Source organism: Anabrus simplex, chromosome 1 (genome assembly GCF_040414725.1).
Source record: "Anabrus simplex isolate iqAnaSimp1 chromosome 1, ASM4041472v1, whole genome shotgun sequence".
In the NCBI taxonomy this organism is placed as follows: domain Eukaryota; kingdom Metazoa; phylum Arthropoda; class Insecta; order Orthoptera; family Tettigoniidae; genus Anabrus; species Anabrus simplex.
In genome coordinates this window covers 1293258301-1293273406 of record NC_090265.1, presented here as the reverse complement: position 1 = coordinate 1293273406, position 15106 = coordinate 1293258301, and the positions used below count along the sequence as shown (strand labels likewise).

The 15106-nt window shown below is 39.8% G+C and overlaps 1 protein-coding gene across 1 annotated transcript in view; it reads right to left on the bottom strand.

The window, feature by feature from the left end:
• Samuel (SAM-motif ubiquitously expressed punctatedly localized protein) overlaps positions 1 to 10656 on the bottom strand; it is a 521445-nt gene extending 510789 nt beyond the window's left edge. Inside the window, exon 1 of the mRNA XM_068225738.1 lies at positions 10515 to 10656. Coding sequence (XP_068081839.1) covers positions 10515 to 10656 — 142 coding nt within the window. The remainder of the gene's footprint in view (positions 1 to 10514) is intronic.
• Positions 10657 to 15106: the final 4450 nt, after the last annotated feature.

The following is a 15106-nucleotide window of genomic DNA, read 5'->3' as shown; positions in this document are numbered from 1 at the left end:
AAATGATGATGATGATTGTTTAGGAGTCGGATGAACGGTACAGGTCGTGCAGCTGTGTGAGTTTGCATTCGGAAGATGAGTACTTTGAACCCCATCACTGACAGTTTTGAAGAGGGCCTTGTGTGGTTTTGCATTTTCACTCCAGGCTGTTCGGGATACTGCTACTACCTACGTAGTCCAGCCCTTTCCCTTCCGACCATCGCCTTGGCGGAAAACCTGAAAACTTGTGAGATTAAAATGGTAATAAAAACAATATTGTTTTAACGTTTCTTCACTTGCTGTAAATTAAAGATGCGCCGGAATGTCGCAGTTCTGTAGCTCACATTACATGCCAGAAGACGATGACACAGATTTGTCACATATAAACATCCTCAAATGTAACCGACGTCAGACTGAACCAGACAGACAGACAGACAGACAGACAGACAGACAGACAGACAGACAGACAGACAGACAGACAGACAGACAGACAGACAGACAGACAGACAGACAGACAGACAGACAGACAGACAGACAGACAGACAGACATAAAGTACAGTATGACACAACGCTGTTGAGTCGAGCCACTAGCTTTTTAAAATCGCGTCTTGAATGAAGCCTTGAACCCAAAGTCACGAACAGTACGGGCACGACCATCGTACAAGCTAATTATACCACTCTAAATTGGAATATTACAAATAATTGCAGGGAAGAGTGCCCTTAATATCATATTTGTAGTCATATGTATGCATGGCTTGAAAAGATATATCCCGTGTTAGTAATTAATAGAACTTGTTTTCTAATAGACCCCAAAACAGAATTCTTGTTACTTTATTTTTGGTCGAACTCTCATAATGTGTTACGGGGTTTAATTTTATTACATTTAAGTGCTGTGGTTTTTATAAAAACTTACACATTAAGTGTTACCGTCCGGATTGGCAATTACAAAGAAAGTGAACATCAGCATCAACGTATTTTACGGTTTCCGAAGTTTTTATTTCACGATTACAAAGATGACTAATGTAATGACACTCAAGTTATTAGTCCCTATTATGCGATTCGTTTAATGCGCAGTCTACTAATTACAGCGAGAGTAATACAAGAAGCAACAAGATATTAGTTACCTAATTGGAGGAGGTTAGACAAAATGTCATTGCTAGAACTCAGATGTTTATTATCTTAAAAATTGAGAAAAAATATGCCCTTTCAAGTACATACTGTATATATGACCAAATTATGAAGAAATGTGATAGAAGCGTATTATTATTATTATTATTATTATTATTATTATTATTATTATTATTATTATTATTATTATTATTATTATTATTATTATTATTATTATTTGCCATATTCACGTCTTGACCGTCACAAACTTCCCTCAAAAAACAAATGAACATGTCCTTAGTGTTACAGAATGTTATGATCCCATTATTCTCTCCTTTCCTCTAGTTGAGTTTCGCTAATCAATACCGCTTTCACCATCATGCTTGAATATGTTGGGCACACGTTAATTTTTGATTACCGATTTGTGACGTGGAAATCTGCTGACGAGATCTAGTGTTTACAGCGCACTCTTGTCTTCTGGTATAGGCTGTCATAATTTCATTGGCCTGTCACCGTCTCGTCCTTGACTTTGACAACGTGAAAGTGACTGAGGCAGGAGCGATGCTAGTAATGCTACTTATGAAGTAGGCATATATCGAACCAGGATAGAATGAATGGTTTACAATGCATTGAGCACTTATGACTAAACTGAAACTATGGTAGATCATATAAGTACATGCTCTAGCGTGATTTTCCACCAACAGCACTAGCTCAATAGACCTCCATGTCCACGAATGAATCAGTAAACGATAAGGAGTATAGTTATCATACGTAGTTCTTGAAGGCTTCAGCTACTGTTAAGCGCCTGCCGGACACAAATATGCAGACTTTTTGCTCACCCTCATGAAGTTTCTACAATGACGAGGGCTAATAAGACCACAAAGGGCAACCCTTCCTACCACATTGATCATTTTCATTACAGTCCATAGAAAAACCCACCGGTAACTCTGTTTCTTGGACTTACGATTGAGGAAATGTCCATTCCTAGTTGGATAATGACTTAGAAGTTTCTTTCTTGGACTTATCTTCGATCCTATAAACTCATTCAATTTTGAAACAGTCTGAGTCTATCAAATAGAAAAGAAATGAACAAATAAACTTTTATTAGTCAAAAAATCTCTAGGAGGATCGAGATAAGAAGAGAACAGCATGAAAGTATTCCTGTGCTTAAAGTATGAAAGTAATGAATACCCTCACGAGCTCGTATAAATTATTACAAATCATTACTGTGTACTTGCCTCTGCTGTATTATTCATAAAGGTGCGCATATACAAACGATTGTCTAAATAAATATTTTTCGAATTCAAGAATTTCTGCAACGCGTCGTAATTTTCGAACTCTACGGAAAATAAATAGATACATGATCGGCGAAATCGAATACCATCTGTTCTCACCTGTCACTCGCATAATATTGAGGTAAAACGCGTTAAATGTGAAACAAGCAGTCAGCTTAGAAGTATGAGATTCAAGATTTATCTCCCACAGCCTGTGAAAAGGAATTACAAGTGAAGTAGATAAAATCGTATGTTGACATTCCAAGTATCCAGCTGCGAGAAATGCAACTGTAGTGACCTGGTAAGTCATGCGTATCACGCCATTTACAGCAGAACAAACATTTCCCTGAAATTTGTAATAAATCTGTTGATTGAAATTCCGCATAACTGTGTGCCATTATTGCGCGATAGACAAGTTTCAGCACGGGAAAGGTAGGACTATAGAATGACATATATGATTACTAAATTACAGTTTCTTATGCGACAAAGCTGCTTTTTGACCTTGTAATGTGTAATGGGAAGTGATATACATATTGTACAAACAAAGCCATTTCTGTACAGGCCACTGAAGGCCCTTTGAGGAATGGTTTATAAGGACTATCCATAATCCTACCACTCAGATAGAGGGGTTCGCTCTATATTCGACCACTTGGATCCCTGGAATAAGGAAATAAGGGCTACTCACTTATGTTGTATGGTGAGTGGACCAGAGTGCTCTCTCCAAAAGTGTAAGTCTCGATTCTAAATGTCTCAACTTCCTGACAGATAATCGAACCACGTTCACCTGGGTGAACTGAGCACTCTTTTACTACTTACGCAGATCCGTACTGTATCAACAACGACGTGATGTGTTACGCCTACGGCTTAAAATAATCCTACAGAATTCCACAGATACTATACATATAGTAATATTTATAGTCAGTACAGTATTGGTCTAGTGGAAAAGGGCAAGCCCAACATTGCTTTAAACTTACAATATTTACAAAATACATAATAATATAGATGTACGCCTACATATAATTTCTCACTGCTTATTCATTCTCTCGAACAACAGTTGAATAACCAATAATCAACAGGACTCAAAACTATTATTATCATTATTATTATTATTATTATTATTATTATTATTATTATTATTATTATTATTATTATTATTATTATTATTATTATTATTATTATTATTATTATTATTACTCCTGTTCGGTTGTTATCAACTGTTGGTCAGAGATGCGAACGTAAGGTACTATTTGAATGGTGGTGTAGAATCGCTCACTCTAGACTAATACAGGACAGCGAATGCCCATCCGAATTCTACATTTTGGAGAAACATACCACTTTCCCACGTAATCCTCGCATCCGTGGTGTGTAGACCTGCAACTATACAACATTTTTAACAGGGCTCTACAAATTAATTTGCGGTTGTAAGAAAGATGGACTCGTTAATTTAATGATAGGTCATAGCTGACAGTGATTAGCGTACACACTTCATCATTAGCAATCATATTCAGCACTTGTAAATGATTTACCATTGTCACAAATTCTATAGACCTGTTTACACGTTCAGCATAGGCTATAAGGAGGGATAATATATTATCACTCCATGTGACAGAGAGAGTCTGTGTCTAATATTAAGAACGTCCGAAGTCGTTAAAGCACACAATAAAGACCAGCCTGTTACGGTAATGGGTGTTCTTTACGGTGCAGCAAAGTGAACCCAATTAGATAACACAAAAGAAAGACAGTATGGGCAAATATACTCGACAAAATTTATCACGAAAGCATAAATACCGGAGATATTACTCATACTCCAAGAGTGAGCGTTGAATCGCATGTCCGGCATTACCCACCCATATTAAGTGCTTTGATCTGGGTTTCTGAAACTTTTAACAGGTTATATATGTAACAGTACCCCAGTATTTTACACATCCACTGCGAAAAAATGCTGGGATATAAGTATATTTCAAGACCCAGGATGCCTTATTATCGAGGGACTTGACAGCCGAGTGACGTAAAGGATTTCTCACCAACGTGGCCGCGTTTCTAATCCCAACCAATTTAAGTTGATTTAATAAATAAAATGTTGTATGCACTGTAATCTTGTATGACTGAAAGCCCCATGGTTGTGATCACGACATCCATAGTCACGTAAACAGCAAGTTTGTCTTATTTCTATCTTTTTCTCTACATTTCCATTATTATAATTTTTGTGCTCTAAACTCCTTCTGCTTGTGCACGCTGGCATTCTCATTTGTTGACTTATTGGCCATTCCTCTCTTCTACTAGCACCAATGTCAATTAAATAATCAGAAAATAAATCACAACGGGTTGTGGTTAGTTATAAGTACAATACAAGGCACAAGTGACAGAATACTTCCGTTGAGAGAGTTTGTGAGGACAGACAAAACATTGTTCATTAAGATCATTATATTACGATTAAGTTCGAATTAGAATGGCCAAACTGGGACAAATCTTTATAGGAAGAGGAATTAGGGATTGGAGTAGTTTACAAAGAGAGATGTTTGATAAATTTTCAAGTTCTTTTAAATCATACAAGGGAACACTAGGTAAACAACAGATAGGGTAATCTGGCTCCTGGGCGGCAGCTCTAAATGAAGATCAGTGTTGACTGACAGACCGAGAGAGAACTAAATTCAATTTAACCGATTTCACTTGAATGTATTGATAATATACGCAGAGACTGAAGAAAATAGCACAGAGTCTACAGGTATACAAATTTGGCTAACTAAACTTACACAAAATTAATATCATATAATAAATTAAACTGAAAATTTATTTCTATTGTCATACACTTGTAATGGTACAATTACAGAATTACTTATTCTGTAGGTTTGAAATAACGTAACACACAACCGCAAGGACGTGGGTTCGAATCCCCGTCAGGAAGTCGTAAAATTTAAGAAACGAGTTTTCCACTTTCGGAGGTGCACATGGCCCTGAGGTTCACTCAGTCTACAGCAAAAATGAGTACCAGGTTAATTCCTGGGGGAAAGGCGGCTGGGCGTAGAGCTAACCTCCCTACCCCATCAAGTGCAGAGGTTACCTTCCACCAATCTAAGGGCCTTCATGGCCTGTACGGAGATGACTTTGCTTTGCTTTGCCTTACTTTTTACAACATAATTATAACAAATTCTTCTCATGTTAAGAGACTTGCACATAATTAATTCATCATCATCATCATCTGTTTACCCTCCAGGTTCGGCTTTTCCCTCGGACTCGGCGAGGGATCCCACCTCTACCGCCTCAAGGGCAGTGTCCTGGAGCTTCAGACTCTTGGTCGGGGGATACAACTGGGGAGTATGACCAGTACCTCGCCCAGGCTGCCTCACCTGCTATGCTGAACAGGGGCCTTGTGGAGGGATGGGAAGATTGGAAGGGATAGACAAGGAAGAGGGAAGGAAGCGGCCGTGGCCTTAAGTTAGGTACCATCCCGGCATTCGCCTGGAGGAGAAGTGGGAAACCACGGAAAACCACTTCGAGGATGGCTGAGGTGGGAATCGAACCCACCTCTACTCAGTTGACCTCCCGAGGCTGAGTGGACCCCGTTACAGCCCTCGTACCACTTTTCAAATTTTCGTGGCAGAGCCGGGAATCGAACCCGGACCTCCGGGGGTGGCAGCTAATCACGCTAACCACTACACCACAGAGGCGGACACATAATTAATTAATGTGATATTTTAAAGATGATTTTTCCAGTCCATGGTTGAAAAACTTCAATTTAGGATCCGTTATAAACTCTGTGTAGACAGACAGCAAGTGTGCTCCTCCAGGAAGAAGGATGTTAGGTGAGTACACACTGATGTAGTTTTGAACTAGTGGATGTAAAAGGCGTCGGAGATACGTGATGCTATACAAAGAGAGAGAGAGAGAGGTGGTCGAGTTTGTACAGGTCCCTGGAACATTATTAGGCAATTATTATGCAAAGATAAATAATTGCACATGTTCACAGATCTGCTTCTACTTTAATGTGGGAGCATTTTGCTAAGTAGATATGACGCCTCACACAGGTATGTTGACCTCGACGTTAGCATGACGAAGCGGGATCGTGCCCCGACCACATTTTGTCGTCATAACAGATCTTAGCACAAGGTTAACTTAACGGCAGTTGCAAAATGCACATACAAATGAGCATCTTGCCCTGCATGTCCATCTCTGTGATAAGCGGTAATTAGAAGGGAGGACAATTGGTTGGACTACCCGCAACGTCGTGCGATGTCCTTAATGCAGATTGTTTTTAAAATGTAAGCTATTTTTGCTCTTAGGTGGTAGGAGCGTACTTGGGTCACCTGTAAGGACAAAACTTCTATTCCCCTTCAATAATAATAATAATAATAATAATAATAATAATAATAATAATAATAATAATAATAATAATAATAATTGTATGGCCTCACTGTATTAAGGCATTTTGATCCAATGCAATTTAGGCTGTCTGAAAGTAATTTTTTTACTCTGCGGGGTGGTAGAGTAAACCAGATCTCTCTTGGCGATCTATGACTGAGTTTTAATGTTAATCTTTGCTGGGTAACCACCAAATGTGTCATTAGAAAATTTTTGCAAGTCGACATCGTACGAAATGGAGAGGTGGAATTAACTTTTTACCACCCTTGAAAAATCCAACTATCTATGACAGGTTTTAAACCCGCGATTTTGTCCGCCTCCGCAGCGTAACGGTTAGTATTATTCGCTGCCGCCCTCGGGGACCCGAGTTCGATTCCCGGTACTGCCAGAAATTTAAGAATGGCAGGAGGGCTGGTATGTGGTTAAAATGGTACATGCAGCTCACCTCCATTGGGGGTGTGCCTGAAAAGAGCTGCACCACCTCGGGATGAGGACACGAGTTTACATTTACCCGCGATTTTGATATTCAGAGGTCGAAACTCTTCTTTTAAACCACAGCGGCAGAAAATCACACAGTACAGAAACGAGATTTTCACTCAGGTGTTCACTCAACCTGCACCAGTTATGAGTAGTAGATCAATTTGTACGTGGAAAAGCAGACGAGCATAGAGTACCGAGGTTAGGGACGGTTGATGCCTTTATCTTCCACTATTTCAGGGACCTACAAGGCCTGAAATAGCATGGCTTTGTTTTGCACCTACATATGAAAGAACTAATTCTCACTGTCTTGTCGAAGACTGATTTTAGAATCGAAAGTTTAATATGGTGGTCAATAATATTGCTGTTCGCCACCAAACAAGACACGGTAATCCATCGAAGTATGAACCGCAAAGCAGACGAGGTTCGCCTTACCACGATAGTTATGCATTCGGGTCACTGCAGATATAAAATAACACGTGTTACTACGCAAGACAGCTCAATTTCTAAGCAGAAAAGAAGCGTATGTTACGAACCTCAGTGGTTCAATCTGTTAGACGTTGTCCTCATCATACCGAATAAAGTCAGAGCCATTTGAAAGCGTTTGAAAGCGACAGTTTCGGCAAGTTAAAGAATTCCAGTGGGACGAATTCTGACTTTCCGACTTCTCTTATAATCTCGAAAGGACATGAAGTTATTATTATTATTATTATTATTATTATTATTATTATTATTATTATTATTATTATTGAGTTCGTTTGGGCCGCCTGAGGACCACGGTGCTTGTGCTTTAGCTGTGTTATTGTTTTCGATTGTTGCCACTTCTGGTGTTCTTAATGGTAGGTTTGGCTGCTGCTTTTTTTTTTTTTGGTTGTGTTGGTAACATGAGATATTAATTAGCGCCTTCCCAAGAGAAATACTGATAGCCAATGAATTCGCTTACGAAGATGTAAACTTTGATTATATCTTGGTATGATAAGAAATGCAACAAGAGGAGCTGGAATTTCGATGCAATTTCACGTCAAAGTTTTTTTCATAAGAAAATTCTTAACCGGCGATTAATTATTATCATTATTGTTATCTCACATGACTCAGTTATAATTTAATGTTAGTCTATTGATTTTTTTATGTCCCACTAAATACTTTTACGGTTTTCGGAGATACTCAGGTGGCGGAATTTTGTCCCGCAGGTGTTATGTTACGTGCCAGTAAATCTACCGACACGCGGCTCACATATTTGAGCACATTCAAATACGCTACTACCGGAATGAGGCAAGATCGAAGCTGCCCGGCTGACTTGACTCATAATCTTTTGTCACCAAGTAGAAAAACGAATTTTAATTAGACTAGTGTAAACATTTAAAAATGTGTATTTACGTTTAGTTCCATACTAAGCCCTCGATATTGTGCCTAGATTTCTGACCACCCCTCAGTAACTGATTGCCTCACCCGGCAACAAACCTGTGAACTTAGGAAATGATTCCTAATTTATGTATATATGTTGCAAATGTTGTGAATAAGATTCTGGAGTATTTAGGGTATTACTGCATTGTTAACAAAATATTTTCTTGCAGTTCAATGTTCAATAATAGAGGTCATCACTACGATGCGTTATGAATAAATAATAACACAGGATCCAAAGAAAGATTCAAGTACACAAAGGCGATATTAAAACAGAGCGAGGATGGTGGTAAATATTTGATCCTTTAGTCCCATATTATGGCACAGTGGATATGGGCGCTGTTTGTCTACCACATACGTGAGAAGTCAGTCACTTCAACGCGTGTGCTTATCTTGGGCGTGTGTGTTATGACCTGCGACAGTGGCGCAATATTTACGTATTTCTTATCTAACCTGCACGTTGCAAGCAGGAAGTGCGATATTATACCGTGACCAAGGCTGCCAACATAAAATGCGTTCACCGAACAATCAGAAAGTGTCCCCTTGAGGTTTATTTGCCACCAACGAGTTCTACAGTGGTTATGTAAACGGAGGTAGGAAGGGTAGATTCAACGGTTGATGTTGTGGTTATATTTTCAACTTTCAACTGGCACGCCCAGGAATCCTGTGTCCTTAGATTCTATGATTAATTATAGATATTGTGTGGTTTTATTGTCCCTTCACACAGGTGGGTATGAATTTGAGACCTGAAATTTGAAATGCTATTATCATCTATGAGAGTGTCAAAAGAAATAAGAATGTCACATGCAATATGGCAGTCAGGCGTTAGCGTAGCCTTCATTCGAACCATGAAATACGAGAATCCTTGCATTTTTACATATTTCGGATGTGTTCAAACCCCACAACACTTCGTATTGAACAACGACATTCCACAGGAATAATTTCTCTCATCACTTACTGATATGGTCAGTACTTCTCCACTGTCAGAAATAACGATTTTACAAAACGTTTCGCATTTTACACAGCCACTCATCAGAATGTTAGTATGGTTTAAGTTAAGTGCTTTCCCTGCAGGTATTCTTTTTTACAGTATCTTGCCAATTTGCTCTTTCCTACTCTCTGCCCGAGCTACTCTATGTATCTCAACTACGAAGGTTATGTTTGCTGATGATATGCTGGAAATGTTTATTTCATTGTAACTTCCTAACCACTTATTTTAGTTTTCCCTAACCGCTGCCTCAAACAGATAATTGCTAAGAGTTAATTGAAAAATAAAATGCTAATGGACATAATTCACTTTCATACGCTAATGTTGACACACATTTTGCTTTTTAAACACACAACAGTGTTTTCTTCATGGCAAAGATGAAAGGGTTATATGTGACCACCTCCGGGATTAAAAATAAGAGTCAGTACTCTCTAGATGGATGTATGAATCAATGATGTCATGATATTTATTACACACACACATACACACTGAAATATTACAGTTGAATTCCTTGGCGTTGATTCATAGTTTGCGGGATGACTAACTGGTCAAGGAGCGAATTACAACTTTCTCATATAAACTAGGATTGTGTTTATATTTCATAACAATTAACGTCACAATTCTCTCATTGGAGTGTATTCAGCTAGGGGCTATGATTTCCATAATCTATAAATACATGGCACTGGACATGGCTGACAGCTCTGACCTCTGCGTAACTGAATACGGCTCTTCTTGCATGATGATGCACGACTACACATTGCACTGTAGATAAGAAAAAAAAAGTCACACACATTCCACATTCTCATGATAAGTCATCAAGTGGTTTATCCGTTATTTTCCACCTGAAACGAAACGCTGAAAAGAAAGCGCCATAAGGTCGTTGTAGTTACTGTATCGAGAAGCCGCAACGGATGAGCTGGAAAGCATACCAGACGCTTCTTCACGTCGATTCGAAAATCTCCTATAACTTAGGCAGCAGGGCAGTGGTTGTAGAGGAGAATGGACCTTCTTCTTCTTCTTCTTCTTCTTCTTCTTCTTCTTCTTCTTCTTCTTCTTCTTCTTCTTCTTCATTCTCTTTTCCAGATTCTCTCTGGGTAGGGTAGTGTACCAAAGCTCTCCACCTTACTTGATCTTTCAACCATTCCTCTTCTAGTACGTCAATGCTACCGACTCCTCTGTTTGCAATACAGTCCATAACGGAGCTCCTCCATCTCATTCTAGGACGTCCTCTAGGCCTCTTTCCAGTCTCCTGTATCCATGAAAGTTCTCTTTGGTATTCCCTCTCCTGGCATTTTCATCGTGTGTTCAAATCATTTTAGCTTTGCTATATCAATCTGTTCTTGAAGTTTACACACTCCCACGCTTCTCTTTATTTCCTCATTTCGTATTCCATCTCGTCTTGTTTTTCCCTGAATGCTCCTCAAGAACCTCATTTCAGATGCTTGTATCTTACGTTGGTTTCGCTTAGTCGACGTCCAGGCTGCTGAAGCATAGGTCAGTATAGGTTTATAATAGGACGAGTGTAAAACCTTGCACTTCATTGGCACATCTTTGTTCCATACAATGTCTCTTGCAGACTGCTGTACAGTAGAGTCTCATTAATCCGAACTAATTGGGACCGGAGTCTGTTTGGATTAAGACATTTTCGGATTAACCGGAAAATATATTCTAATAGTAACGTTATTGTTTTTACGTCCCGCTAACTACGTTTACGGTTTCCGGAGACGAGTAGGTACCGAAGTACGGTACCTATCCACAGGGCGACTGCTTAGACGTGTGCGTGAACTCAAGATGCTATGTTGTAATTATCTGAGTAAGAGGATGAAACGGAATTAGCGGAATTTGCAGATCGAATAAAGGCGAAGAACGTGGACATGTTTGAAATCCTGAACAAGGTAAATGCTGTTCTACAAGGTCACAGTGAATCTTCGGACGGCTACAGACAAAATTGCAGCTTTAAGGGATAAAAGGAAATATAAAATGACGTGTCATTTAGGATGCACAGAGAATCCTTTAGTGTTGTTAATTAAAATTACGGTGTTTTGTAGGCCTGTATATTTGTAGAAAATTAGTGCATGCAGTTAGATCAGTTTATTATTAATACTACAATAGTGAAGGGAGTGTACTGTTAATTTCGACGCATATTTTACGACAACTTAGCGGATCCCTTGTTATTGCAACACGTCACCCTGGGCTCCGTGACAAGCACTTTGAAAAGCTCTGCTCTAGAGGCTGGTTTCTGTTCCTCCTAACAATACAGAGGGGTTTCAAACTCCTTCATAACTATTAGGAAATGGCAAAAGACAGCATGTTGATCACAATTCAATTGGCAAAATGACCGGAAAAACAATCAGATTGCTGTGGAAGCAGGAAACACAGCAGGCGTCTTCCGGGAAACTTCTCTGCATAGAACTGCTAGACGCTGGCTGTCCTTCTCCTGGATATTTTATCGCACACATGCACCCGATAGGTTAATTCAAGGTTCGTAGACTGTACAGTACACAGTGTGCTCGGAAACAACGTGAACCGGGTATATGAGCGTTATAGGGTTGGTCATACTGATATATAATTTAAAATAAAATTCTATATTTTGCGCCGTAGTCATATTTTCAGCTGCTAAAGTTAGCCAATCAGATCGCTTCGCGGGTAAATTCAAATGGGCTTTGCTAGGTGGGGTCAGGGCCGTCTCGTTGGTTCAGGCGGGGCCTTCACCGTGAGTATTTTAGCCTATCAGCCTCTATTAGGCTTTGAGCGCTATTTCCGGAGGTTCTTCATTCCTGAGCTTCATTGTTTTGTGGCCGGTTGTTGTAGTTGATCATATCTGGTCAGAATATGACCTGCGCCATTTTCAGGGCGACTAAGCGGAGATGACCTTGAATCTTCTCTGTGAGTCTAAGGATGTTTGAGGCGGTGAGTGGAGCAGTGTCAGGTGGAGGGTCACCCATCCAGTTGGTGACCGCGCCCGATGTTGCTTAACTTTCATGACGCTTTTGTAATTGTTACAGTGCTTCGGACGAGGTAGGTTGGGATGTGAAGGGAGCAAGAGTTGGCAGAAAGCGTGCTGATGAGGGCTTGTATGGGTGAGGACTTGCTTTCCTTGGCGGGTTGTTGTTTATAGGGGAGGGTTAGTGCATGATAAGCTGTCTGCTTGGCATGGTGGGTGTTTGGAGAGGGAGGTAAATCTGCACGCGCCTTAGGAACGGCTTGAGAGCACCAATCGAAAAAAAAAAAAAGTTCTCGGTGGGGGAGATTTGAACATAGGCCTCTAAGCTGACTGAACCACGCCATAGCAAGTACGTAAAGGTGACACCGGCTGAAACCCACGGTATGTTTGCGTTTCATGCTAATTTATCGCCATCGGTGGCTGCTAGGTAATCGGTCATTTACAGAAATATTCGCTAAGCAGCCGTGCGTGCAGTGGCCTTGGACTCACGTCACAACGCAAGCCGCCTTCGATTAGTGCCCTCAGTCAGTTTTAAGCCACGTACAGATTTAGCAACACCGACTTGCAAAGCACATTTGAATTCACCCGCGAAGTAATCTAATTGGCTAATTTCAGCATTTTGCCTACATTTAATTTCTGTATCACCCTCTGCGCCAATGTTCAACGTTCAATTTTCTACCTGAAGATGCACTTGAAATATAGAACTCAATAGAAGCATCTGGACTTTGTATTCAGACCGGCATCTTATACTTTTAATTTGCAATTTTAGAGTATTCACTAAAAATAGGGCAATATATTAATCATCATTGTAGAAAATCGTTCTTACAGTCTAACTGCAACATATATAAACCTGAAATTGTATTTGTCATTGATCAGTACAACATAATTTTATCTATCAACATTTCATCCACTCCACTATTTGATATGTATATTTCCGCACCACATACATAGTTCACTCTCTCAATTTTTATTTCCACAATGTAATTTTGTTTTAGGACATCGGCAAATCAAAAGTATGTCTTATTTAGGCTGATGATGACCCACATAGGGTCGAAACTAGTCCCTTGTTAACATATTGTAACGTATTTATTATAGACATTGCAATTATTGTACAGTATTGAGTAGGTGGAATAAACATTGTAAAATTATACGTAATTTCAGCAGCTCATAAAATTATAACGGTACGAGATATCGAATTATTTCTTACAAATTATTCGTCAGTAGGATCAGCCATCCAACGGCCATATGCTCGGTTCACGCTACAGCACAGTTCTGGGTATGCGGTCAACAGATTCGAGTTCTCATCCCTCCGATCATGGAAACGGTTTCCTGTTTACAAAGACGGTAAATGTTCAAGTTGGACACGAAATAGGCTACATTCACCACATGTCCAATTCTAGGCATGTGCTATCTTAGACTCCGTGACAGTCTAACGGTCCAAATCGAAAATTATTTAGATGTCCACGTCCATAGCCAAGTTCTCGTAGGCCAAGATGGTGGTTAACCCCTTCACACTAATTTTTAAGAGATTACTTACCTTGATCTCGATATACCTTTATTTAGCGGTATATAAAGCTCGTGACTCTTGTCGGCATTGTTCAAGACAGTTGGGAGAATAATTTGAGAGGATAATTGGCTTATAAGATCCTCCGTGGCTCAGACGGCAGCGCGTCGGCCTCTCACAGCTGGATACCGTGGTTCAAATCCCGGTCACTCCATGTGAGATTTGTGCTGGACAAAGCGGAGACGGGACAGGTTTTTCTCCAGGTACTCCGGTTTTCCCTGTCATTTTTCATTCCAGCAACACTCTGCATTCTCATTTCATAGCATCTATCAGTCATTAATAAATCACTTTGGAAGTGGCGACCCCATCGTACTAATAGCCTGTATCTGCTTCATTCATTACATCCCTGACCCGGTCAATGACTGGAAAACAGGTTGTAGGTTTTCATTTTCAATTGGCTTATAATGTAGAGGATCTTAGGAAGCTCCCTGAACTTTAGCTCCAGACATCGGCTGGAGACACCTCAGACCATACCGTACCTTAACATATGGCACCTTCACCACACACAATTATAGATATCGACATAAATAACTAAAGGGCACTATTTATACCCGCCTTGATCAAAAATATTCTTTAGTGACCTCTCGATCTGTGAACTTCAGCTGTACTACCAGTTACCACGTACTCCACATCAACAAGACAAATGCAATGTCGCTTTATAAGATTACGAAACGTCATACATTGGCTGGAAATCAATATAACTTCTCCAGTAGTGAGGAGAATATAAAAGAAGGTGAACAATGGGATCCGAACTCGTGACTCTATACACCTAGTGATTTATAACAGTTGTTTGCAGACCAATGAAAGATTGCTTCTATTGAGCAAAGAACATGATGCAAACGTGATGGCTGACTGTGCTTGTTCTTATATGAGGAACCGACGGAGAATCAGCTTATTAAAGCAAATCAGTCCTTCTATTCTCTGCCAATTCAGCATAAATTATAACAGATTTGACAATATCAATTCAAATATCGACCGGTGACCTAATAGACAGTTTGTCCAATCACTAGGTA